Consider the following 25,325-nt stretch of genomic DNA (forward strand, 5'->3'; position numbering starts at 1 on the left):
GTTTATTCTATTGTTCTAGTGACATATCGAAGTTCGAGGCGATAAAATTTCCCCGAGGTAAATTACTTAGGCGGGAAAAATCGGTCACACTGAAAAAATCAGTTTTTCGAGATAAACTGTCAACAAGTCAAGTTTACATAGGTAAAAAGTCTGCAGTGTGACCACGGTTATGCAGACGTCCATTTCCTTTGTTCACCGAGGGGCGTCCAACGAACAAATTCTAATTAAGGTCCTTGTAATGGGTAATGACTCTGGCAAGGAGTTGATATGTTCTACATAATTTTTATCAGGTAGACGAATTTGATATGTTTGGATTTGTAGTCGAAAAGTTGAAACCCGAAAAGTTTCTTCATTGATAGATGAAAGTGACCTTTCGAGAAATTACTGCGGAATATTTCCTTTCCGAAAATTCATGGTGACCTCCACTCGCGTCAATGATTGCGAAAAGGTAAGGGACTATATTTTCCTACTTTCGACCGACTGATGGTTTGGTGATCTTTCTGTGACTTGCGCTTTTTCGATAAACAACGAAAAGTCGAGTGCGGGATCGCCGAACAATCCTCAGATCGAAATTTGTATACAACATTCAATCCGAACAGAAGATCATGATTCAGTACACGAAATCATGCGTTGTGGGTGCTGTTTGATATACGCGGCTGTTAAAGAGTCAACCTGCGTGCAACAAGGAAGAAGAGATTCGTTAGCTGACCGATTCTAGCTATTGACTGTTGTCTAGTCCTCAAATGCGATTGCGCTCATTAATTAATCTCGACAAGATAACAAATTATACCATGGGCTCTGAAAAAGCCTTGGAAATTTTACACATCAGTACATGTTTTTTGGTATATAAAATTTACCACTGCGTGAGCTGTAATAGAAAGAGAAAATTATGAGGAAATGGGTTTAATTTGTTGATTTTTCGATTTTTCGGAAGAGAAAATGGGTTTAATTTGTTGATTTTTGGCAACTCTGTCGCATGATGTTTTTCTCCGGGTTCGCCGTTATCGCCCTCTCTTGTAAATATGTTTTACCCCATTAATTAAGGACACTTTAATTGCACCGCATGGTTATTTGTTTGTAAACAATGATATTTTCGATTAGGTTTTTATAATATCCGGAACAATTAAAGTTCAGGGAAGTGTTATCACTGGCCTTGATTATCCGGATATCAGAAAAACCGAATATAACAATTGCTGCTTTTATAACGCACATTGTTTTAAAGGAAATCACAATAACTGCACTGTCGTTCGGAACACTTCAACAAGGGATTATAATTTGCTGGTCGATTCTTCACAGATCTGAAGATCTTACTGATTCTTAGAATTAACCGTCAGATTATACCCTATTTAAAGAGCGAAAGTCGCTTCAAGACCTTTTAATTCGTTTTATTTCCTGATTGCCAATCCTCAACCTCATTTCTAGTTTTCGGAGGTCGTGTTCTCAAACAAGTGTTTCACAAATCATACGTGGCGTGTCTCGAACCTTATTAATATGAAGAAAAAGAAACAACAGAACGGAAAAAACAAACATGTAGCATTACTTAATAGAGTAATAAATTCCAATTTTCCTTCACGGGAAAAATAAACCTACGACTTGTTTAGATTAAACACTCGTCAAACTTCAATTTACGTCAGCGTCTGTAATGTGCCGCTTAGTTTGAGACCGACTTTTCTGTACTTTTTCCTTTGCTATCAAAACTATCACGAAAACGTTCTGATGCTTATTTCAAATCGGTCCTAACATTTGATGATGTCTGTTGCTTTGTTCAGGTAAATCATATCCGCTGTTACTACCATCTTCTTAATAGGCAACCCGCGGTGCGTTAATGCACTGCTAAAAACGCGACAGCAAAACTAATCAAAATTATATTGGCATCACGCGATGATTCTAACAGCCTGAATATTATATGGTTACAGTAGGGTTAGATTCCTCTCGAAATCACGTCAGTCAGTTCACATTGGTAATCTAAGTCTACTGTACAACAAAATTATACACAACCATTTTCAATAATAGATGATCGATTGTCGAAGGTGACAGGCTCTAAATACAATCTTATCGCTTTCTTATCGTAAAATCTCTTTAATTGGAGCTGATTATACGTTGTTGGAAGTGATTATGCCATTCTACTTACTGTTAAATGATAAAACAGTACTCGTTTAATTTGACCAGTCCTGTTCGTCTGAATGTTGAAATGGCGGTCCATTTGGTGATCAATTTGTAAACTACGGCAACCAAAAAAAATTCCAATCTATTCCTTTTTGAATAGTACAAAAGTCAAATTGGATCTTTTTCTTCTGCGATCATAATCACCCGCGGAGAGGAAATCTGTTTCAATCTGTTTCGACACGCACAACACAACACGAGTCAGACACGCACAAAGTAAAGATTGTAGAATGTTCTTCCGAGGATTTGTTTCCCCTTGAACAAACATACACACAAATGTTTAATAATTGGATTATTAAGATGGAGGCCTTAACCAAAAGCTTGAAGGAGATTCGGCTTTTTACCCTTGTGGGGCTGCTTTTACTATTCCTCGTGTTCCCCACCACTCCAGCTAATTTAATTGTATTTTAATATCAATCACTTTGAATTGGTAGCTTTACACAGATAAATTGAACGTAAGGCTATCCTGTCTGTATGATCACCAACAAAGCCCTTCCCAGCTACTCACCATCGGCCAATTTCAATTTCAATCAATTGTTGTCTACTGAACTAGGACGTTTTTAAAGTGATCTATTGATTGATTATTTACTTTTACTACTTTTTTATCGGACCGTAGTGATATCCATTAGTTTTACTAGATATTATGTGCCGGTATGACTTTGATAACGAAAAGTGGCTCGTCGGGCGATTCCTCTCTTTATAAATACGGGCGAACAGACGTACCAAACCATTTATCCCGATAATTCGTCTTGACAAGAACTGCTTTCACAGACTAATTCCAAAGGCTCGATTTATCCTTATGGCTAATCATCCGACCATGTTATTGAAAGGCGTCTGATATCAATGCAGGAGAATGATAATGATCTGGAATGGTCTGCGTAACAGTAAATTTATAGGTTTTGGGGGGTCGACAATGCTGCGAACTATATTGGCAACTAACAGCCACTAGCATGACCTTCGTGCCTCTGAAAATTCGGCTTTTTCAGGCCATTTTAATACCTAGCTGTATTAGTTTGAAGTAATAAGTACTCATATGCCTTATGCAGTCCGAGTCTTTATTTTTTAGGCAAGCAGTATCGTGTAATTAGTATGAATAAATGCTTTATTTGTTATTCTCCTAATATATAGTTTATTTCGCTGGTACACTAACTCGGAGGGCATTTCCATTCTCAAGGTAGAGGATCATGCTTTGGTACAGTTCAATGAAGTTTCCAAAACAACACGAATGTAGCTTTGACTATGTCTAATTTGGACCACTTCCTGGTGAATCAAGGTAATTAGGTACGTATTGCATTTGTCATGTCCTCATTACATCCCCCCTGATTTGTGATTTGTTTAAAAGCATTTAGAAGTACATCTTTCTTGTTTTTACCTTACAATACTGAGAAATTTAGTTTACGTTCTACTTGATCATTGCTTTTTTGGTCGTTAGAAGCATGCGCATTGAAAAGTGAATGTCTGTTCTTTCACTTTGCGAATATAGAATATAGGAATCACTGCTCTCTTTATCACTCCTGCGTACATAACATTCTTTCCGAATATTCTTAAGAGTGGTTTTACTCTCTCCTTAATAAAACGCTTAGGCGGGGACAGATTCCAGGGCGTGGTCTATTTCACTGAAATGTGTTGAGGATTATGGAAGAAATAATGATAGGTCTCCCGAGTAGAAAGAGAGAGAACTGACACAAAAAAGCTAAATCCTTAAAGCTTAGTCATCATGGCAATGGTTAATGGTGATATGAAGTTGCCGAAATGAATATAGCTCACATCTTGGTCATATTTGTTCGGCATTAAATCGCGGTGTTGTCAGGGCGGCTTAGTGGTTATCAATAGTGCCTTCTACGTCTGGGTTCAACTCTCGGCCCCGAGGTCGTATGTGCGCTGAGTGTCAGTTGACCTCAATCTGACTCCGAGGGCTTTTCTCCAGGTACTACGCTTTTCCTCCCTCATCAAAATTGGTACTAACAAAGTAGCATAGTTAAATCAGACGTTGTGTGCTCGCGTTCTCCATTGAACTTGGACATTGCAGAGAACGGGAAAGAAATTTACAAACGGTCAAAAAGGAAAGGCGAAGTGGTTGTTTTGCTCCTCAAATGTTAATGTCGAGAGGACGTCTCATCGACCAAGGCCGTCGGCGAAGATCATTTAGGTCCTTATTGTGTTTTTCGCTTCGTACGTAGGGAATAACTGTGTGTTCTAAATTCTTTAAATGCAGAAACCCGTGATTCACATCTACACTTGGTAAAGTCCCTGTTTGACTTGTGGCTGTTTCTGCTTAGGTGGCCTCATACACCACAAGCCTTTTAGAGACATCACCGCCAAGCTGGCCACTTCTGCTGGAGAGAACAGGACAGCTACAACACCGGGGACTTTATCCCCTACTCTTCTCGAATAGTGCTTGGGTTCTTTAACGTCCCACAGGGAACTTATGAACATAGAAGATATTTCAAGTGACGCTATGATCTTCGCAGTTATGAGCGCAATTTTTGCAATTGCGTAGAGAAGCCTGAAAAATTCAGGACTTCAACGGGGTGTGACCTCGCGAGGTCACGGGTTCAAACCCCGTGAAGTCCTGAAATTTTCAGGCTTCTCTACGCAATTGCAAAAATTGCGCTCATAACTGCGAAGATCATAGCTTCACTTGATTTCATATCCTCAGTTCATATATGATTCATTTCATATACCATTTCATCATAGAAGATATTTGTGAGACGGGACCTACGGTTTTTAGTGCTTATCCGAGAAGACTTGTAAGTCTAACCATTTGCAGATGATATTACAAAGACTGCACTTTCTCCTCAGTTAATTTAAGATCCTGAGTGTTCATCCGGCCAGGGGTTCGAACCCGCGACCTCCCGCGTGACTGCCCGACGCTCAACCAACTGAGCCACCGGTGCGCGGTTCGGGAGGCTTACATGCCTTAAAATTAAATCGAAACTGGACAATGTTTTGTTAACCAACTCAGGTATAAGTTATCCTCCCACATGTTCTTCCTCACTTCCTCACTGTGGAAATCAAGGAGAAGCCCAAATGTGATAAGCCTGGATGGCTTCTTTTGTCCGGAGCTTCCTCACAACACTACGTTGAAGCATATTCTCTATTATTATTCAACACATTGTGACGATGTCCAAATATGGTCATAGCGCGCTCAATATTCGTTGTGCGTACTCAACAGATATCCTGCGATATACGTAGTTTTATGTGTCGCGGAGAAAAATGGTAGTTTTTCCAGCATTTTTTTCCAATAAACGTAGAAAATTGTGCTGTTTCATCAATGTGTTGAATAATAAAACAATTATCCTGCTCAATCTTGTGGAATATCGCCTGATTTTAGCAAACTCGGCCTACGGCCTCGAAGGCTAAGTATCAGGCGATATTCCACGCGATTTCGCAGGATAATTGTTTTATTATTCAACACATTGATGAAACAGCACAATTTTCTACGTTTATTGGAAAAATAAAAATAAAAAAAATAAATTAAATAGTCGTCAACCTTGCCATTTGTGTGCATAGGCGTACGGGTAATTTTTTTGCGAGGAGAGGGGGGGGCGGTGAACCAATTTCCCAAAAAGTTTCGCGCAAATTGCCTAAATTTTTACGAAACAGTAGAAAAGAAACGAGGGTCATACGATACATTAATATAGGCCTACATATGAAGTGAAAATCATTCCTTACAAATGAATCTATCACACGAGTTCATAAAACACGTTAAAAGAAATAGCTCTCTCTGCCATTTCGACGACCGAAGATATCAATGATACGTTAAAAGAAATTAAAGCTGTCTCTGCCATTTCGACGACATCAATGATACGATCAATGCCATTGTTGACTACAGAGTTGGCATATTCCCGTTCAATGTTAGTATTAAAGTACGATGTTACTGACGCGCTGTTGCTCCATGGTGCTGCTGAGTTAATTAAGTTTTCAATCAACGCAACGCACTAAATGATTGTATTGCAGAACACGATGTAGCTGATATCACTGCAAGGATATGTACCACAGTAGAAAACTCTGGAAACATATCAAAACGATCATTCTCTTGCATTGTCTCCAGCATTTCTGAAACAGTCACATAGCCTAATCCGCGCACACGACGAAAACTTACGCACAGTGATTTTCTTTAAAAACTGACTTTCTCAGCTTGCTTCCTAAAAACTCTAAGTTGCGCCCCAATTTTTTTTTTGGGAGGGGGGGGGGGGATCTGAATTGAAGCTGAATTGTTCCCTCTTTGATTTCCTTTAATATATAGAATAAACGTTACCTTTACTATATTTGCAGTTCAAGAACATAACACCAGAAACCCCAAATATAATAAGCTCCTCTCGTCCTTATCATGAGGCACACAACAACTGCACATTAATTCATCGAACAGTTACTTCTTTCAGCAGCCTACGAAAATAATATTGCCTGAATATTGCTTTGTATTGGTTTGCTTTTAGATGAAATTTTCTTATTTTAGTTGACTGTATACTCTGTACACTAGGTATTCGTATACCTGTTCGTTTGTAAAACACAATTGATTAACGTAGCTTTCTCTACTTGTTCTCTCTTGTATATACATCTAATCACTGCTCGCCTCGACTAGCTATTGCTACCTGCGAGCAGTGCAGATTGAAGAATGTATTATATAATGAAATTCTACAATAAACTTGAACTTGAAACTTGAATGCCCTTAAATGAACACCTTTCGGTACCTTCAGATTAACTCTGAGCTTAGTTCACTGATATTATTTGCGAATTTTTTTATTGCTTTAGCTCATGCCTTTCAGTCTTAAAGTGAATTTCAAGCCAATAATTTATCGAAATATCCGTGTATTGAATAATATGTAATTAGAGTCAAAGGGGCCACGGCAGAATTGTTGGGTTGCTCAGTTCTTCTTCAATCGTGTTTTTATCTCAAATTACTACTTCTATTTTCTTTTTAACTGTGACAGCGTGCATTTTAAGACAAAAGTTTAAAATCGGTCGAGGTAAACACGTTAATCTTGCATCATTTGAAACAGGAAAGTAAAGTTATGCTTGTTTATTTTTCGTTCAGTGAAACCTGGTCTTCGTCCTCGAGTCTACATAAGTAACTGTCGATGTTCTCTTTGTTGGATACTCATTACTACATATAGTCAATGCTTACACTTCAACGTAAGTTTACACAGTTCAGAATCAACACCTGAAACTTATCTTAAGGTCAACTAAACAGTCAACCAAGGATATGTCAAGTTATTGTATGTTATTGAGTTATGATCAATCCGTCAGTAAATAACAGTTATTCTTTTCTTTCAAAGCGGTTGAAAATTGCACTCTGCATCATCCTCTATAACATCGTAAGCTAAATGAGTTTACTGATCCTTTTCGCGTTGGTTTGACATTTTATGCGATGTAAGTCAGTACTGCCGGAACTCGTTGACACCGTTTTTGATGCATGAACGATCCATATTTTTAGATTTTCTTTTATGAAATGTAAGACTTTGCTTTAGGGAAAATTTTCTAACAAGTAGCCCGAATGAGAAAAAATTGAAGAATAACTGAAATGAATATAAAGAATATGATTTTGGCAAATTTTTTTTTTAGAGGAGTCAATCTTACAGGGATGTCACGAAACGACGGAGAGTGGAAACATCTCTCTTGACCGACATTTGTTAACTTTTATTTCTGCAGACTTTTGAAAACATCGATTTAAAGGAGCCTCCAGGAGGTTTCGTTTTCTGCAAGAAGAAGGAAACTTTAATCCTTAATAAAAACTTTTTATTCTTGACATCCGAGAAACTGAGGGAACCTCAGTAATCTATTTTTTTAAATAAAAAAAGAACATCGTGTTTCGTTGATAAAGAAAGCGCTTATTAGTTTTGCTTTCGAACAATGTCTTTAAAAAATAGCTCTACGTTTAGCAATGCACTGAAAAGTATGAGATGACGGTCAACGCGTGGGAGGTGTTGTTAAATGACTATCTCAGTTTTTGTAAGAATTTAAAAAGAATAACTGTAAAGTTGCAATTAGCTTCTCATCTTTAGTATTTCTTTGAAGAAGCAAAGCCACCAAAACTTCAAATTAAAAGAATAATAGAAAACGCAAATGCCACCTTATTAGTCAATAATTGTCTTTGCGGTTGTTTAGAAACGTTTTTGCATGTGGGTCACGCGCTGGCCGAGCTCGTTGACATAACCAAATGTGTTTGTCTCCATTTGCGTCCCTACAGTTCTTCCAAACTCCCGTTTGGAGATTAGAACCCCCCACTTTTGATTGCCTGTGCTTGTAACGCGCTTATTGAACGAGGGAAATCAATATTGATAAATTTCTAGGGTTTTATGTATATTTTTCAGTCTTGAAGTACCGACAGTCAGCGTAGTATATAGATTCTGAAGCTTATTAACGGGCGATGATAGAAATAAACAATTAAAAAGAAACTCACTGGCGTCAAGAAGCCTTGATGGAAATAGCCAACCAGTTGGATTTTTACAAAGCCTAGTGGGGCCTACTTGGTGTACGTTATTCTTTCAAGTTGTTTCGCAAGGTCAATGCAATTTCGTCGGTTTGAAAACAGCAAATGTTCACTTAATCACCCCTTTGATTTTCAAGAAGTACTCCAATGATCATGCCAAGTCAACGGGGAGTAAATGATGGGCTATACTTTGGCAAGTTCATCTAGTTATTTTACCAGCGCGTAGTAACCCTAAAAATAAATGACTTGACTACAATGGGAAAATAACGGATCCACTGTCAAGACTAGCATAGGTAAACCATCACATAAAAAGTGGAACTAGAAATCCAAATCTCACATCTTTTCCTAAACCTCTCTGATAGAGTCACCGGCGAGAAGTTTTTGCATTGGGATCGTTGTTGAAAATTGCTGCGCTTTCCAAGAAGCAAAAATAACTATAGGACGTCATGGTAGTTGCTAGCTTAACGATTACAAGAAAAGGGAAATTTTCCGACCTTGTAAGTCTGTTGTAAGTCGTTTCAAAATGTGCAACATTTCGGTAGAGTTCGTTTTCGACTTGTTCCTCATTCTTGTAGTTATTACGGTTATACTTTATCTCGACGATTCCGACTAAATCCGCACTCGAAATGAATCTTTTTTAGCTTTTTTTTAACTGTTGAACTTAAAAACCATAAATGGATTCTCTCACATAGAATGCTCGACTGCCTTTTTAAATTATGGTCAACAAAAATTCTGTACTCCGAGTTCATATACTTAGCCGTTTGATAACCTACAAGAAATCTCGACTAAAATATACGAAAAAATCAACCATGAGTTTTGTTTGAAAAAAAAAATCCCTGTCACATCTTATCTTTTCCCTGCTGCGAAATTCAATGGAAAAGCGTTGAACGGCTAATATGATTTTGGAAAATTATTGTGTACACTGTGAAAGTTATTTGATGTCGGGCCTGATTTCAAAATTTTATAGATAAACGCAAAATGAGGTATTTATTAAAAGATAAGAGTGCTTTATTCTCTTTCTTTGCAGGGTAAACTGAAAGTTCATTGAAAGATGCAATCGATTCAGATGTTTGTTTTCAAACTACTTTCACGCTAATTAACATTTTTGTGAAGAAAGCAAAGGACAAAACAGCTTAAATAATGCGGCGAAATTCGGTAAGTTACCCCCTTCTTAAAAAATGGCGTCCAATTTTCATTTTGCTGGCTTTATCAATGTAGTTAAATTAGACGAAAAACTCTTAAAAATTAAATTTACATCCATGCGCAGGCTTTAACAGGTATCAGATTTTCAATTTCGCGAAAAACTGAACAGAAGAAAAATCTTGCTTTGCGACTTCAAATGCCAAAAAACGTGGACTGTTGCTGGCTTCATTCGTATAGAGGAGTGTATTGTGTATTGTATAGTGCGGCGATGTTCACCCCTATACTGTGATGACCGATTTACACTCGTTATCGCTAACAAGAAAGTGAGAATTAAAAATTAAAATAACGTTTGCTGAGATAAACAATCTAAATCTTGTGGTCTCTGCGGGGCAGTTTAAATTCTTAACAGAAATGAGCCGCGCTTGTTTTCTCAGGTATATAGCTCGAAATACCCGGCTGGTAAAGCTGGTTATGATGTTCATTGGCAAACGATGGCAGTGCCACGAAATAAACCTGAAATCTCGCAAATAATAAACGGACCACACCCGGTCATCATCAAATTTTCAAAATAACTGTTTGAGGTCTTTATTGAATATTCGCCCGCTATCAAATGTATAACGGGGGAATGCCTCACGCCAAAACGGAACACAACATTGATTTAAAGGTACGCAAATCTCAGTTTGTGGTGGCGAAAATGGTCTTTACCTTTGTTCTGAGTAGCTATTGAAATTTACTGGTCGTCGCAGCTATGTAAATGGTGTCATAACCTTGGTCTTCGAGGTAGCGAGTATGATATTCAGATCCCTTTTACAATGAAAACGATGTTTTTCTCTTTCGTTCCGGTGTCACAATGTATCGAGACATCCGTCTATTTAGTTTCCCTTACGTGCATGAAGCTTAGCGTCCTAAGTACATTTTGATTTGAAATTGAAAAACTTTCTCTTAATTTCGTAAAATACTTCCGTTGTACATAAATTTACTACCTTGTCGGAGATATTATCACCTCCACGTATTAAAGCAACCGTTTTAAGATACTGTTGCGTTTTTAAAACAACTTAAGCACTGGTTTCTGGTTTCAAAAGAAAAAAAAAACAACAGGATGAATAGATTTGCTGTTTTAGTCAAGATGAAACAGATTTAACGCTAGTTGATCATTTGTGTAAGCTTTTGAAAAGAGTGTTTATGTATCAAGGATCTAAATGACCCTCCTTCACTCTGGATTTTCGACTGGAAAGCGGCCCACTTTTTCATCAAATCGCATTTTTTAGCTTGTTCGTTCACACTAGTGCACTTAAAATTTCCTCACAAAGTGCTATATTATCATTTCGTCAACTAGTGCGCCAATGACAATCACAAAATAAAGGTGCTCGCGTAAGTTTACCGCTTCTTGACGGCTAATATATGAGTTTTAATTTCGTCTATTTTTGTAGTTGCCTAACGCATTGATTAGAGGCTCCCTGGAGGGCACATATCTCTCTCTAAGCACCGCAAAGTGACCCTTAGCAATTAAAAGTGTATTTGAATTTGCTTTGCATCGAGAACCATAATAAGCAATCACTAATTACTACAAACCTAAACAAAGGAAAATAAAAATTGCTGATGATCATTGAGTTAGGAAGCGAGAACCACTGGAGTTGGCGCTTAATGAACAAGATCTTTGTGAGTTTTCATTCCTGGCTGTGTAGCACCCACTGTGTCTCTCCAAGCCAGTCGTTTCTTTTACACTGAAATAACCTGACCGATCATTTAATGGTTCAAGTAGAAAGTGAAAGCAAACTTAATCAATTTGTTGCTCCAGTGTGATTTACATTGTACACGTATTTTGTCGTTAAGCTTCCCTCGTGTTCTCCTCCACAGGAACAACACGCGAGCCCCTGCATTGGACAGACCCAAAACAAAGCACTCACCTCATCTCCGGGGCTGCACTCTTGCTTGTGCCCTCTCACATAGCAAATAAATCAGAAAATAGCCAGCTTCCATGGCTTAGCCTGAACCCTTTGGCTTAAGTTTCTATGGCAGACACCTGTTTGATAAGGCTTTGCTTTACCCAAACCAGTGGCCTGCATGGAGGAGAGAAAACCTCGCATGGGATAAGCTCTTTGAAGGCAATTTAATACTTCAACAGTAATTGATCATATATTGTTGGAGGCCGATTTGTTTGCTGTTAAGCCTTTTTTTTTGCTGCACGTGTAGTTGAAGACAAAGTGGTGATCATCTATTTAGCGAGAGCTTCTTAAAAAGCCTTCAAAACCATTTCAGCCTTTTTTTTTTTTATGGGGCCATGAGCCTGTTCTCACAGAGAACTGGTCCTCTTTCTTTCCCAGGCGTATTAACGGCTTCAAGCTCATTAAAATATCACATAACAACAAATCTTTGTAGATTACTCATTATCTCGGCTTAGAATTTTCACTTGTGTAATATTGGCCATCCTTAGTTCACCTACACAACGTTCAATTTTCTTTCTGTGGGATTAGCAGAAAATTGGGTGTTTTCCGGTGTTTAGAGTATTAAAGTAAAGATTTGCAAGAATAAATTGTCCGCTCTCGGTTTTTTCAGGTAATAAAGCGGAAAGAAAATAGAATCTGTGTCTGAGGTTGCGTGTTGCTCGTTCACTATACTCCATTATTCTTGGTACGGACTGCGGGGCAGGTAATTTCCTCACACCAAACTTGTAAACAGCTACTACCACAATGCCCCTTCTGCACGAACGAATTAAAATTAGCACTAGCGACTATTGATGTTGTTTGCAATATCAAACGTTCTTCCTTCTACTTAAGTAAACGCTAAATAAGGGGGAAAACAAAGCCTTTCAAAAACTGACCACCGTTTATTGATCTTCGGAATAAACTCTAGCTGTTTTTCGCCCCTTTAGTAATTTTGTGTCTCATTTATCCTGGTTCAGTATTAATAAGAGCTCATATTTACCCTCGGCGATGCAAGACTGGAAAGTTACATTATTTAAGAGATAGTTTCAATAACGAAAAAGTCACATTAAAGAGTAAGACAACCGTATTTTTAGTTTTAGAGCTCCATTACCTTGGCAAGCGCCCTGATTGAGCAGAAAGTAATGAGTTTTCGCAAGTAATGAACCCACTCCTATTCTAATGCAAATTTAATTTCCTTCAGCTCTATTAAAGTGTCGAAAAATTTCCGCATCATTTTATCCACTTTCTTAAAACCAAGTACAATGATAAAATGTTTTCCCTTAATTCAATTTGCGATATCCTTTGAAAGGGCTCAGGGTCTTTTTCCCCAAGCGTTTCTAAACAAAGTGGAAAAACTAGAATCAATTTCCGCGCGCGAGAAAAAGGGAAGAACGTTGACAACACCCAGTAAAGAGAAGCGGGCAGAACTTTTAAGATGATTGGACGCAAGCATCCAGTGTTTCAGTTTATTCCCTTCTTTCTGTGTGGAGAAATCTGACTGATCATGTATAGAATAAAACAAGGCCTTTCAATTAAGAAAAAAGGGAGGAAGGGTTGCGAGTACGAGCAAATATGTTTAAGCACCTTTGTTTCTGACACGCGTAAGACACGCGCCAACCAAGACAGCAGGTGCCAACAGTACACCCCGCCCTTGCCAAAAGTATACCACATTTTCGTTCTTTCGTGTTCACCAGACAAGAGGCGACCTGACTCTTCATTTTTTCAACAATTAGGATTTTTGAAAGCAACTCGGGTTTAACAGCTATACGCGAATTGTAGCGACTTCCAGAGGGCGCATCAACAGTTAACTCGATAACAAACCGATGCAAAACCAAATCCGAAACCTGAAAAATAACACATATTTGTTTTCTTATTACCATTTGCTGCATGTTCCTTCAATAAAAGAGTTGGTGGTCTTTATAAGACTCGTTTCTATTGGAAAATGTTAGAATACTACTAATTAAATCAACCGATCTAATCACTTGTGATTGATTTGGGCGCTAACTTCTTTGTGTTCATTAATTCGTAATTGGGACCAAGCGTGTTTACATCTTTCTATTTCTGCAATGTTAATTCGAAGGATCTTTATCTTCAGAAGTAAAATTAGCTAAAGCTGCCTTCGGCTCGTGGCATAAAATTTATCAATCAAAAATATATATTTATTATTTTTTTAAAGCGCACTCACGCATTTCTTTCTTTCAAGCCCTTTTTACAACAAAACCGTTTTACAATTCCTTCGCATTAATTTGCCGGAATAGCGAGCAGGGTGTTTAAAATTAGGTAATGAGACGAAAAAGTTTTGAGAAAATGAACTGAAATCCTGAATGAGATGGAACTACGAAATGAGTCAAATTTGATACAAATCCAGAGAATACACCTGTGATTGTGACTGATTATTCGAATCTAAATTTCCTACCACTTCCATCGCTAGATTTGACCATCCGGATGTCAGGCAGAAGAAAAAAGAGGTGAAGATTTAATCTCTGCTAATTTTGCACTTTGCTACAAATCTCACCATCACGGTGTTTTTATTGATCCGGAACATTCAAAGTTTCAGTTTTTGCACCTTGCTAAATCGTTCATTGAAGTCTCTCCTTTATTCACCGAAACCCCTTGGGAAATGTAAGCTTATTATTCTCTTCCGATCAAGAAGCACGTTGATCAGATGCTCATGTCTCCCCAAGGTGTAGACCATTGCGCATGCTCAATAGCTAGCTAAGGCAGGTGCATTGCTCCCTGGTAGGTCATTATAAGCGAGTGGAACAGCGTTCAATGAGGTGTGAAGGGCATGATGAAAAATATTTGATTTATTACAAAGACTTATTTAGTTTTGCTTAGCTATTGTTCACGTCTTGACCATTGTCAACGACAAACATTGGTCAGAATATAAAGCGCTGACGTTTTATTAAAATCTCATAAACTCGAAGTAAGTGAATACGTAAAGACGGCTGATCGAGAGGAGGCTCGTCATAGATCAGTGACCACGATACTTGCAGAGATGTCTGTTTGGGTAGCGCCGCCACTCTTGGAAAAACCAAGCGGTCCTCTGAACATCAGTCAGGAGGTCTTGAGGAGTGTTTTATACGGAAAATGGTGCAACGTTTTTGGAGGCCAGAAAGAAATGACTTTTAAATCCGGTGTGCTAGAAAGAGTTGACTACAATTTGGATGAAGGTAAATTCTCTTTTTTCCCCATTATTACGGTACAATAGTATTATTAAATGTCAATGAATTGGAAAACTACAACGTAATTTTTTAAACCCCGTGTGTGCTTCATCCCTAGCTGGCGTATTAAAGCAATGACAAATTATGTAATTACTTCTCTATAAATGATGTGTTTAGTTATAAGGGATTTTTCATTTCCTCAGCCAGTTTCCGCACCGTTGTATGGAAAAATGATGTCAAAGACTTGTCTAAAACTGCTTCACGTTACGTATTCTTTTGGAATTTAACTAAGGAATGTCATTAAACATTAACGACTTAGGAAAGTTTATAGGCTCTGGTTTATTTTAATGAGGAGAATTTTAGTTTCTTTTATGTAACACGCACTTTCTAGCCTTCAGAGTTCCAAAACTTTCGCAAACTATTTCTCGTGTGGTTGTTCATAAGTAACGAGACAACGGGTCAATATACTACCGTGGCATAAATTGCAAAATCGCGTGAGATTACGCTCGTATTCATGTTTTTAGTAGTCAAAGGAAAAAAAATTCATCGCTCCGGGCTGTGCCAAAATGAATATTAAAAAGCGAATGCTCTGATTTACTTCTTGGGCAGTCATGTAACGAGTTTTCTTTCTGGGTGGTTGGGGAATTTTAGAGGCCTAGCGCGCTATAACACATTGCACGCCCGTTCTAAGCGGCTTAGCTTTTGCTCAATGTTTTAAGAACACATCACACAGTTTCCGGCTGTCTGGTGAAACGGTCATTAGAATGTGAACTACCAGCAAACAACATTTCAAATATAGAAGCGAAAGCGCTTCCTCATTTCAATTGTAATTTGAGAACGATAACAAGGTTTAAATACCCAATTTTCTGAAGGCAGGTGGATTGCTGGCCGAATGAATATGTATGCAAACTCGGAAATTTAACCAAAAACACTTAATTCCACCGGGGTTTGTAAACCTACAGTATTTCGTGGACTTTTAAGCTCTTTGAGTATAAGTTCATGCCTTATCACTTGATGTTTTTGCGATTGTGATGGGGTCAGATATAGATGCCCATGGTTCTGACTGTGGATTATTCGATTCCAACCTTATCGAAAACTGTGTACCCTCATTGAAATTCTCGAGTGCTTAGGTGACAGACAATATAAAGGAACACAGTACAGAGAATGAAATACGTTTAAACTGGTCTAATTTCGAATTTGCTTTTGGAGAGAAATTAGCATGTTTGGACATTTTTTATCGTGTAATTAATGTCTACTAGTTGGAATTAAACAAAGATTAGCATATCAAAGAAGAGTAACATGATGGAGTAACAATGAGCCGAAAACAGTCAAACTCAAAGCAAACTCAATCAAAGAAGACAAAACGGCAAAAAACAACTGGGAAAGACCTTGCGACCACGTGACTCGCAGTCAAACACCCTGGCCTCCTATCGCCTTATCGCATCCACTTGCAATTGTAAAATAATAAAAAAAACAGGTACTGAAAGCTACTCAGCGTCGAAGACGCTTGTTTTTGGAAAACAAGCTTCCGTGCTTAGAAGGTTCAAATACGTGTGCCGTATTGTTTGACCTTCTTTACTTTTGCATTGTTTACGAAATTTTACCAATACCTAAATAAAAACCTATTATAAAAGAAGTGTTCAGTAATGAAAATTTGCGAATCATATCCTTCCTAGCCATATCTTAACTTCCGCAATCATCTCCAAATTTACTTCTTTGGTTTGTGTTTCACACTGTGAGCTCCATCAAAGGTGATTGTTTGTCGCTGATAAGAATCCCATAGCATAACAATTCGTTAGAGATTAATGCGTCAAGTAAACCATCCTTTCTTCTGCTTATCATGGTGTATTTAGCACGTTCCACGGGTTTACTTTAATTCAAGATCATAAAGATTATTAGAAAATCCCTAAAGCAGGTGGCTCCATCGTAAATAACCTCACTGAATCTCAATTCACAACCAGAAATCGATCTGAGGAAGCTCGTCTCTCTTCGAATTCGTCGTCTCGGCAATATCCCTTGATCTGCGACTCGCCAGACCGCTTTCGCTTTTTTACAATCTTTACCCCAGTCATAAATAAAACGTTATGAATAATTGATTGCAAACGACTTCTGTTAGCTGCAATATATTACTACATCACAAACTGACTAGCGCTTCGATTTTCATTCACTCGTACACTAGAGAAATCGTCGCTAATCTTAACCTTCCTACTACTTGTCTGCTGTTCTGACTTTAGCACTCTTTAAATCTGTAAAAAATTCTGAATTTGTCAGTTCCCGCCTGTGTTCATTGCATCCATTGATTCAAAAGGATCACGCTGCTGTCTCTATGCTTTTACTAATCCGGTTTAAAAAAGCAATGTCTAGACTTGGTTCAGGTGTCAGTTATCTTGACTATAAAAATCATTTTTTACATGGCTGAATTCAACTTTCTTACCCAATCAGTATTTAGCACCGAAAAGTGAACTTTACTACTATATGTTTCTTTCTTTAATCAGAGCAAGAAGTAAGCTTTATAAATGGGATGAAGCGCGTCGAATCAACAGCTTTGGTCCCTGTTCTGAGCAACGACAGCACCAAAACCAAACAGCTCTGTCTAGAGAACGAGTCGTTCTTCATGGCATTTGTCTCTCTTCCGGAACAAGTGACCATAGCTCCCTCTTCAATTCCTGGTGTTCAACTTGGCGTGTTTAGTACATGCTGGATCAAAGAAGGAACACAGATGGGTCCTTATACTGGTCGTATAGTTAAAATAGAAGACCTCAACTCTGACGTTGATAACAGCCTCATGTGGGAGGTAGGTATATTGGACACGACAAATAACGCGGTAGCCCTAGTGCATGTTATCAAGTTTAAGATTGCGTTAGAAGGCACGCTGGCTGAACGTTATCGCCAAGCACCATGTGATGTTCATCCATATCCGAGCCCTGTAGGTTGTCGATTTTAAAATCAGTTAAGACCTACCTAAATTTTTATTACAGTTGTTTTTTCGAAAACCCGGGGCATCAACAGTTATTGGCGAAATTCAAAACAACAAATACTTTTTTAGAAAAAATAAATGGTAATTCACGATTGATATGCAAAGCTTGCTGTGCTTGGCTGATGACTCCAGATTAAAATGTCTTAACTGTCGGAAGATAATGCTAAAACATTAATTTCTTGTTCCTTTGCTGTCAACTACAAAATCTAGTCGTTTAAAAGGGATTTTTTTTCCTGCTATACTTTTGCAATCTTAAGAGGATATTAAAAGACAGAGTCGGCCTGAAGCTCCAGATTATTAGGACAACTAAACCAAACAAAATATACGAGAATTGCGTACCAAAAGAAAGAAAATATATAAAACTCCCCGATCTACCCAAGAACATTTCATGAGCGTCGTTGACGCTCGAAATAAACTAGGGCGAGCTATAAAAACTCAGAGAATCCGAGTTTTATTTGACAATCTATCCACTATTCTCCTTGTGTTTGAACAGTACACAAGGCATTTGAGGACCTCCTTGACTTCCACAACACAGCACCTTTTATTCTTCATACAAATCTAGGAATTCCCCCAGATTATCACAAACTGTGAATAATAAAGAAATTACCATTCCTTGCAATTCGTGGTCGAACAATCCGGTTACAATTCGTTACAAAATAATTCTGAATGCATTAATCATACTGCAATCGGAACATCAGGATGGCGATTAAAACAGAACATTTCAGTGATGCTTCTCTTGTAATGGAATCATTTGCTTTGAATTATTTTATTAGGTTCTCAACGAAGATGGCTCGGTGAGCCACTTTTTAGATGCCAAAGACGAAAACCCTCGTAATTGGATGGGTTTTGTAAACTGCGCTAGGAATGAACAAGAACAGAACCTTGATGTATTTCAGTACGGTGGCAACATTTACTACCGCGCGGTAAAAGACATCCCACCGGATCAAGAATTGCTTGTTTGGTACGGCGGAACATACATTCAGTTTCTCGGTATACCTGGAATAGCGCCTGTTAATGACTTTGTAAGAAGAAAGCGAAGAGGACACGAAGAAGACGAAGGGCACATTTCAGGTTGGTATGCGTGGGGAAGCCCAAACATGGTTATATTTAGTTTTACCATTTGTCCGCCAGGTTGAAGAAAAAAAGGAAAAATCAATCTATGCCCTTATAAACAGGCATCAAAGTATATTACATTGTAATTGCTTCCAGTTGGGTTCCTACACTGACTTACCTTTTCGTGCAAAAGCACAGACCTGCTCGGCAGACGTGAACTGTGATTTGCCATTTACATGCAACACCATGCTCAGTGAGCTTTAACCAACTTAAAGATATCTTCGACAGCAACAATGCATAGAACTTAGATCACTCTGAGACACATGCAACAGTGTTTCCATCAGTATTAATTCTTCACCATTGAAGAAAAGCAAGCGCAGAGAATACGTATGCTAAGAATGGACCTTGGATAAAATATTGAAAAGAAAAATGATTTTTTTTTTAGAAAAAAGAGACAGTAACCTTTATTCCATAAATTCTCAACGATCGTTGCAATGGTCTTCTACTTTCTTGTCGAAAATGAAAACTACTATATAGAATGCTTTCTTTACTCGTTTATTATTAAAAGCTTTTCTTAACACCATATGCCTTAGAAACTTTAAGATAAAACTGTTTTACGATATTATAATGCCTTTTTAGCTTTTCCATCCGAAATAATAACGACGCGCGAATTAAATTTTCTGAAATTCACACCAATTATGCCGTAGTATTTTCACATATGCTCCTTACGAGAAATAAAAAATGTTATTCACATCCTTACTAGAACTCGACTTGTTAAATTTACCAGTCGACTTAACTAATTTTACAGGAACTGCTCAAAATAAACCAGTGTTTTATTTGTTTCAAGTGATTCTCTCACAAAAAGTTACAGAGAATAAGAGTTCAACGAATTTGCTAAAAAAAATTGCTTACATGGGTATTGAAATGTGCATTCCCGCATAAACTCATTGTAGATATCTGGTATTCTTTGAATATTTGCTAAAGTTAATAAAAAATACTTCGGTATTTATGTTTATGAGTGCAGTAAAAAGCTTTTCTGCGGCATCGAATTTGTTTTAATTTTCCCCCACCGGAAACCGAATTCATTTTCACGCGTTTTCTTTAATTTTCCATGCAGGTTTACTATATCCATTAGCACGTATTTTTATTAATATCTTCTCCCAGTGTGTGCTACGTGGTCATTTCAGGCGAAATAGGCGAATCATTTTGAAACAGCCAAAACTGAAAATTCCCGGCCAAACCTAAATTCAGTTTATCGCGTGCGAAGCGCGGTTCAATTTACTAAGCAGACTCAGTGGCTAAAACAAACTGTTCACGAATTTAACTGATTTCTTTTTTAATTAGAAAAGGAGCAAGTTTTTCGAAATTTGCATTTCCAACAGCGCGTACGGGGAGTTAATGAAACTAATAAATATTGAAAGAGACCGTTTCAGGAAGGTGCACGACCTTGCTAGTAGGTTAGGCAGGAAACCTTTAAGGAAAACAGATGATTCCATTTTTTTTAAAATTCAAAATTAAGGAGGAGCCACCTAACAGTTTGGTACACTATGCTATAAGTAACCCGGTGGGTGCAGTGCGTTTTAAGCGTGTTTAATTTATAAGTAATTCGTAAAAATGAGAAACGGAATAATTCTAACAGTCGTCCAAGACTTCGAACATCGGGGTGGTATTTCTGAACTTTTCTTTGCCTGTTCGAAGCGTCGTGCATGTACGTTCTTGCATACCTGCGTTACTTGCTTATGTTGGTGGTTTCAATTGCTTTTACTAGATTTCAACCACACTGAAACGGATTATTTGCTGAGATAACTACAGTAATTATTAGGTAGTTAACCCTCGAGCTAACATCATCTCTCTGATGTCCTCTGATGTACGCCTAATGAAAGTAATGCACAAATTACAACTTTATTTTTTCCTCATCGATTGTTTGCTCCCTCAAACCAACTTGCTTACTAACAAGAAACCGTATCTTAGTACATAGCGCATCCGGAAGCCACGAATCGCAACTTTTATCGTGTAAACAGCGATCGAAGAAATTTACATTTACATGTTTTTATTTTATTATTATTTTTTCAACCAAAAAACTACGAAGAAAGGAAAGTACCTTGAGTATAAAAGCAATATACCTTCGTTTGCTTTCGAATTATGATTTTTTTTGATAGCCAAAGTAAATTTGCTTAGACAGTTTATTTTAAAGAAATCGAAAATGGATCGTGTTACCTCTGTTCTTGGCCAAAAAACAGTACAAGCTTAAGGCAGCTGTATTTCGATTAATTTAGCAGGCTTTCAAGGAAAATCAATTAGGACGCCAGGGTATAAAATTAATAATGGATTAACTATAATGATTTGTAAACGGTTCTTATTCGGCATGTTTAAAAGTGTTCAATTAAAGGGAAGTTTATTTAAACGAAGTGGTTTAATAAAAAGAGCTTTAGCAAACAGAAAGGGGGAGTCTATATGGTATTAAAAACTGCATTTACGCTGCCTGACCGACTCCAAGTACGCTTTAGTTTCTGCCTTCGGGTCTCCCTAATCTCCCGATCTTTAAAATCGTAAAAACGTTCAAATTTGTTAAAAAAAAAATTCAAAACTTGAGGATAAAACAAAAAATTCGATGGAAACTATTGAGACCCATTGTTAATTAAGCTTCACTAGAGCCTTCGCTTTCTTTTTTTCTTTTCTTGTTCTAGCACTAATGAAAGGAAGACAGGTGATTTTTGTTATATCTGTAAATCGGTTCCTTTGTATTCCGATAACATCACACTAGTTTTGTTGAAATTCTATCCTGCTTGAATAGCTTACTACTAGAAAAATGAAGGTAATAGAGTGAGCATTGTCAAGCCAGTATTTCTATGATTTAAAAAAAAATCGTCGAATCTTTTTAAGATCTTCATTTTCTGGAGAAAAACAACCCCAAATCCATTCTCATTGTCCATATTTACTGTAACAAATCACACAAACTGCGTCAAGACTTAGTAAACCAAGTCTCTTTCTAATGTCTTGGCTTGCGTGTCTGTTTAATTTAGTTTTAATGTACTTCTTTCCACGTCTTTCGCCACGACCAACAATAGTTAAAGAAACAATACTTTGGCAACTTTTTCTTTTTTCATTGAATTCACGATTTAGCGGCTCATGCTTAAAAGTAAGCCATTTGATTATTATTATTATTATTTTTGGCAGTGTGCAATGCTTCTAATTACATGAGCATTGCTTGAATTTCGAAGTAAATGCGGTGTGGCTCAACCACAGTTAATTAGGACTTCCAAATTGGTTTTTTATTGCGCTGATCACCTGGTTCGAAAAGACAGGTTTTTTTCATTTGTTTTTTTGCTTGTCATTTTTCCTCCTCTCAAAACGCGATTGCCTTGAATGCACGTATCACATATCATGAATCAATATTTTATTTTTGCCCGCCTTGGCAAAGTTTTTAGTTAATCGAAAATCACATACTTCCGCCCAAGGTCATAAGATAAATGCACGTTCGTTTTACTTGCCAAAGTACCCCTTTGGGCTTCAAGCCAAGAAACGGCACGCCCCGTGTTATCGACCACGAAACGTTTCGCTTGGGGCGACAGCAAATAAATCATCAGAAAGCTGAACGAACTAACTTATTCTGGGAGGCGAGAGCGTTCATTGAAAGACAGTCTTAGTAAAGATTGCGACAGCTCGGATGTCCTTTACTCAGGAACGGCCCGGAAGAACTATATTTGTACGTTCTCCAATTATTCCATAAACATTTAAGTCAAAGGGGTAAGATATTATGTCATCAGGAGTCCTTACTTCCCGTTAAGGTATACAAAACTTCTCCAATTTAATGCCAATGATTTTTCATCTTTCTCATTTTCCATACTATAATTTCAGTCTCACCGCATTTCTTGTTGTTACACAAAAATTCAAGAGAGAAAGTGTGACAATGACCAAGCGCCAACCGAAAACCAATTCAGTCTCGGTCCAAAGAGATGTAGCTATAACTGATGGAACATATTGAAGATAACACCTATAACACCGATGGTGAAATCTCTATTCCACCATCAATAAGCCGGGATACCAGATAATACTCATTGTGGCAAGAACTACCTGGCTTATCGGCAGTTACGTTTTCCTTCGCTCTTACCAATGCCTAAGCAGAACTTGTTGAACAACACGAAAATGAAAATATCGCACATTTCTAGCTCTGACTCCACTTTACAACGCTGAAAGTTTCACCCGCATGCTTTAAAATATTTTATAACAGTTACAGGTTACCAGGCATTCAACGAAAGAGAGATCGGTGTTAAAAATAATCCCAGAAGGACAAAATTAAACCTGTTAAGATTTGACCTCCCGTCCCATGGCAAGAAAGACGATTTAACGACTGTTACAAGTATGATAAGATTGAATTTTGGCGTATAAAATTAAAAAGAAAAATAATTAAAAATGTTAGACACACTTTGAGTAAAAACTAGGACTCGATAAAAGCTGGAAATCTCCTATTCAGAGTCTCTCAAGACAAGTTCAAAAACAGCTATTTTTTGAAAAAGTCCTTGTTTTAATTTGCGTTGTGAATAGGATTTTCTCATATCAGTTTTGATTTCAAGCTGTTTTCAAATCATGTTGTATAATTTACAACACAGCGTGAAATGTTTATCTTGGAACTCAACTACCTCGACCACTTTCCACATTTCCTGTCTACCATTGTAATTCTAAAACAGGAAATCGCGTCCAACTGAGCCACAAATTGTAGAAGATATCTTTTGAATATTAGTTCTAGAGAAATAAATCTTTGCATGTTTGTTGTTGTGAAAATTGTGACTTAAAAAAGTTTTTTTGTCTCTTTTTCAGACGACCCAATTTACAAATTCAACCCGGAGCGAGTCAAAAACACCGTTGTACCAGGGAGACTTAAATGTACCCTTTGCAGACGGGGATTTAACTCGCGCAGTAACTTGCGCTCGCACATGCGTATTCACACTCTTGAGAAACCGTTCCAATGCAAGTATTGCAAGAAGTCCTTTTCACAGTCTTCAACTCTTCGCAATCACACCAGGCTCCACACGGGAGAGAAACCATATAAATGTAATGTTTGTCACTTCGCCTACTCACAGCTCGCTGGACTACGAGCTCATCAGAAATCGGCAAGACATCGGCCATTACACGAAGCAGCGAAAGTAGCCGCTCAAAACTCAAAAAGTCTTCATGATGAATCAAACCTTGACGAACTCTCACCCTCAGAATCTCCTAAATTAGAAAGTGTGTCGCAATAACTATAAAAGGCGACATTTTAATTTGAAAAAAAAAAAAAAAATTCGTTGTGAGGTGTGTACGCATATTCGTCTATAACGCCGCCGGCTTAATTTTAAACTTCACGGAGAGTTAGATATTCTATATGTAGCTGAGCTGACAGAATTAGGAGTTTCCTAAAACACTGCTAAATACAAGTAGTAGAATAAAAACAATCAGCCAAGAACTACTTCAACAGACATAGTGCAGATTATATTTGATACTAAGAGTTGATACACACAAGAACATTTTAAATCGGTTAGTCTACTGTCGGGGATCGCTATACGAAATGCATGTACTTTTTCTGCGCGGTTAGTGAGCTTCTATAGAGTAAACACATCAAAGAAAATCTTAAAATACCTGCAAGCGTTTCAGTTGTATATACTATGTAAATATTTTGTTTAAAAAGAATGGCGGAAAGCCCTACGAAAAGTAAAAGGTAACGCCATGCTTACATTCAAGCCGTCTGTGTGATGGACACTCCAACAAGTTTAAAATACATCGATCCACTCTAGTTTACGGAAGAGCTTTTTTTATAGGACTGAAATAAACAGAAATCCATGAGCGTGAAGTTGATGTGTGGTACTTTCAAAGAACTCCCTAGAACCATTACTCACGACATGAATTATTTTTCTCAGGGGGACACGGATGATTTCCATGTCAAACTGAACGTCGGCAGATGATCTTTCATGTCAAAAAGAGACCATTAACAAGCACTCACAAAACTGAAAAAAGGCTTTCGCCTCAAGAACTTGATATCCGGAAAATAAAGAACAAATCAATTCTCTCACAGTTTTTGACACAGCCGATTGAGAAACCTTTCTGTGCATGAATCTCAACAAGGCCTGCTTAGTCTGTTGCTCATATGCATGTTACAAAATACTACTCCCTTGCTTTGTTCATTCGAAAGATGCAGTTTATTTTCACAATCAGATGAAAACTCAGTTTGAATCTCTAACCTCGGCTTCCCTCCTCTTTTTTCCGTTAAATCATTTTCTTTAACTTTATATTTGAAATGCAAATCAACAAAATAAACGTGAAAAAAGAGAAGTTCGGCGTTTCTTGAACATATCTTTTACCAAGTCATGCGAGCCATGCAAGGGCAAGACCGAAAGAAGGACTTTTTTCAAATCATATTAGTTATAACAGTCATATCGCGATGGCCAGGATTAAGTAAATGTGCCATCTAAAATCACCCGTCCTGGTTGCTC

General features: G+C 37.7%; 1 protein-coding gene and 1 long non-coding RNA gene across 5 annotated transcripts; one reads left to right on the forward strand and one right to left on the reverse strand.

The window, feature by feature from the left end:
- Window positions 1-227: 227 nt before the first annotated feature.
- Window positions 228-24,679, forward strand: LOC137993097 (PR domain zinc finger protein 12-like). Of its 4 annotated transcripts, none has more exons than XM_068838763.1 (6): window positions 228-448; window positions 3,292-3,444; window positions 9,624-9,751; window positions 17,324-17,622; window positions 18,579-18,876; window positions 23,677-24,679. In XM_068838763.1, exons 4-6 carry the CDS (start codon window positions 17,350-17,352, stop codon window positions 24,096-24,098), a joined length of 993 nt encoding a protein of 330 aa, XP_068694864.1. In that variant the 5' UTR covers window positions 228-448; window positions 3,292-3,444; window positions 9,624-9,751; window positions 17,324-17,349; the 3' UTR covers window positions 24,099-24,679. The 4 variants fall into 4 exon arrangements, with proteins under 4 accessions (XP_068694864.1, XP_068694865.1, XP_068694866.1 ...); XM_068838764.1 differs by having other exon boundaries at window positions 249-448; window positions 3,338-3,444; XM_068838765.1 differs by lacking the exons at window positions 228-448; window positions 3,292-3,444 and adding an exon at window positions 4,795-4,913.
- On the reverse strand, window positions 17,311-19,248 carry LOC137993100 (uncharacterized). The gene is made up of 2 exons (XR_011121809.1): window positions 19,037-19,248; window positions 17,311-17,525 (listed from the first exon to the last, which is right to left on the reverse strand). It is a non-coding gene; the product is annotated as an uncharacterized lncRNA (long non-coding RNA).
- Window positions 24,680-25,325: the final 646 nt, after the last annotated feature.

Source organism: Montipora foliosa, chromosome 2 (genome assembly GCF_036669935.1).
Source record: "Montipora foliosa isolate CH-2021 chromosome 2, ASM3666993v2, whole genome shotgun sequence".
Taxonomy (NCBI): Eukaryota; Metazoa; Cnidaria; class Anthozoa; order Scleractinia; family Acroporidae; genus Montipora; species Montipora foliosa.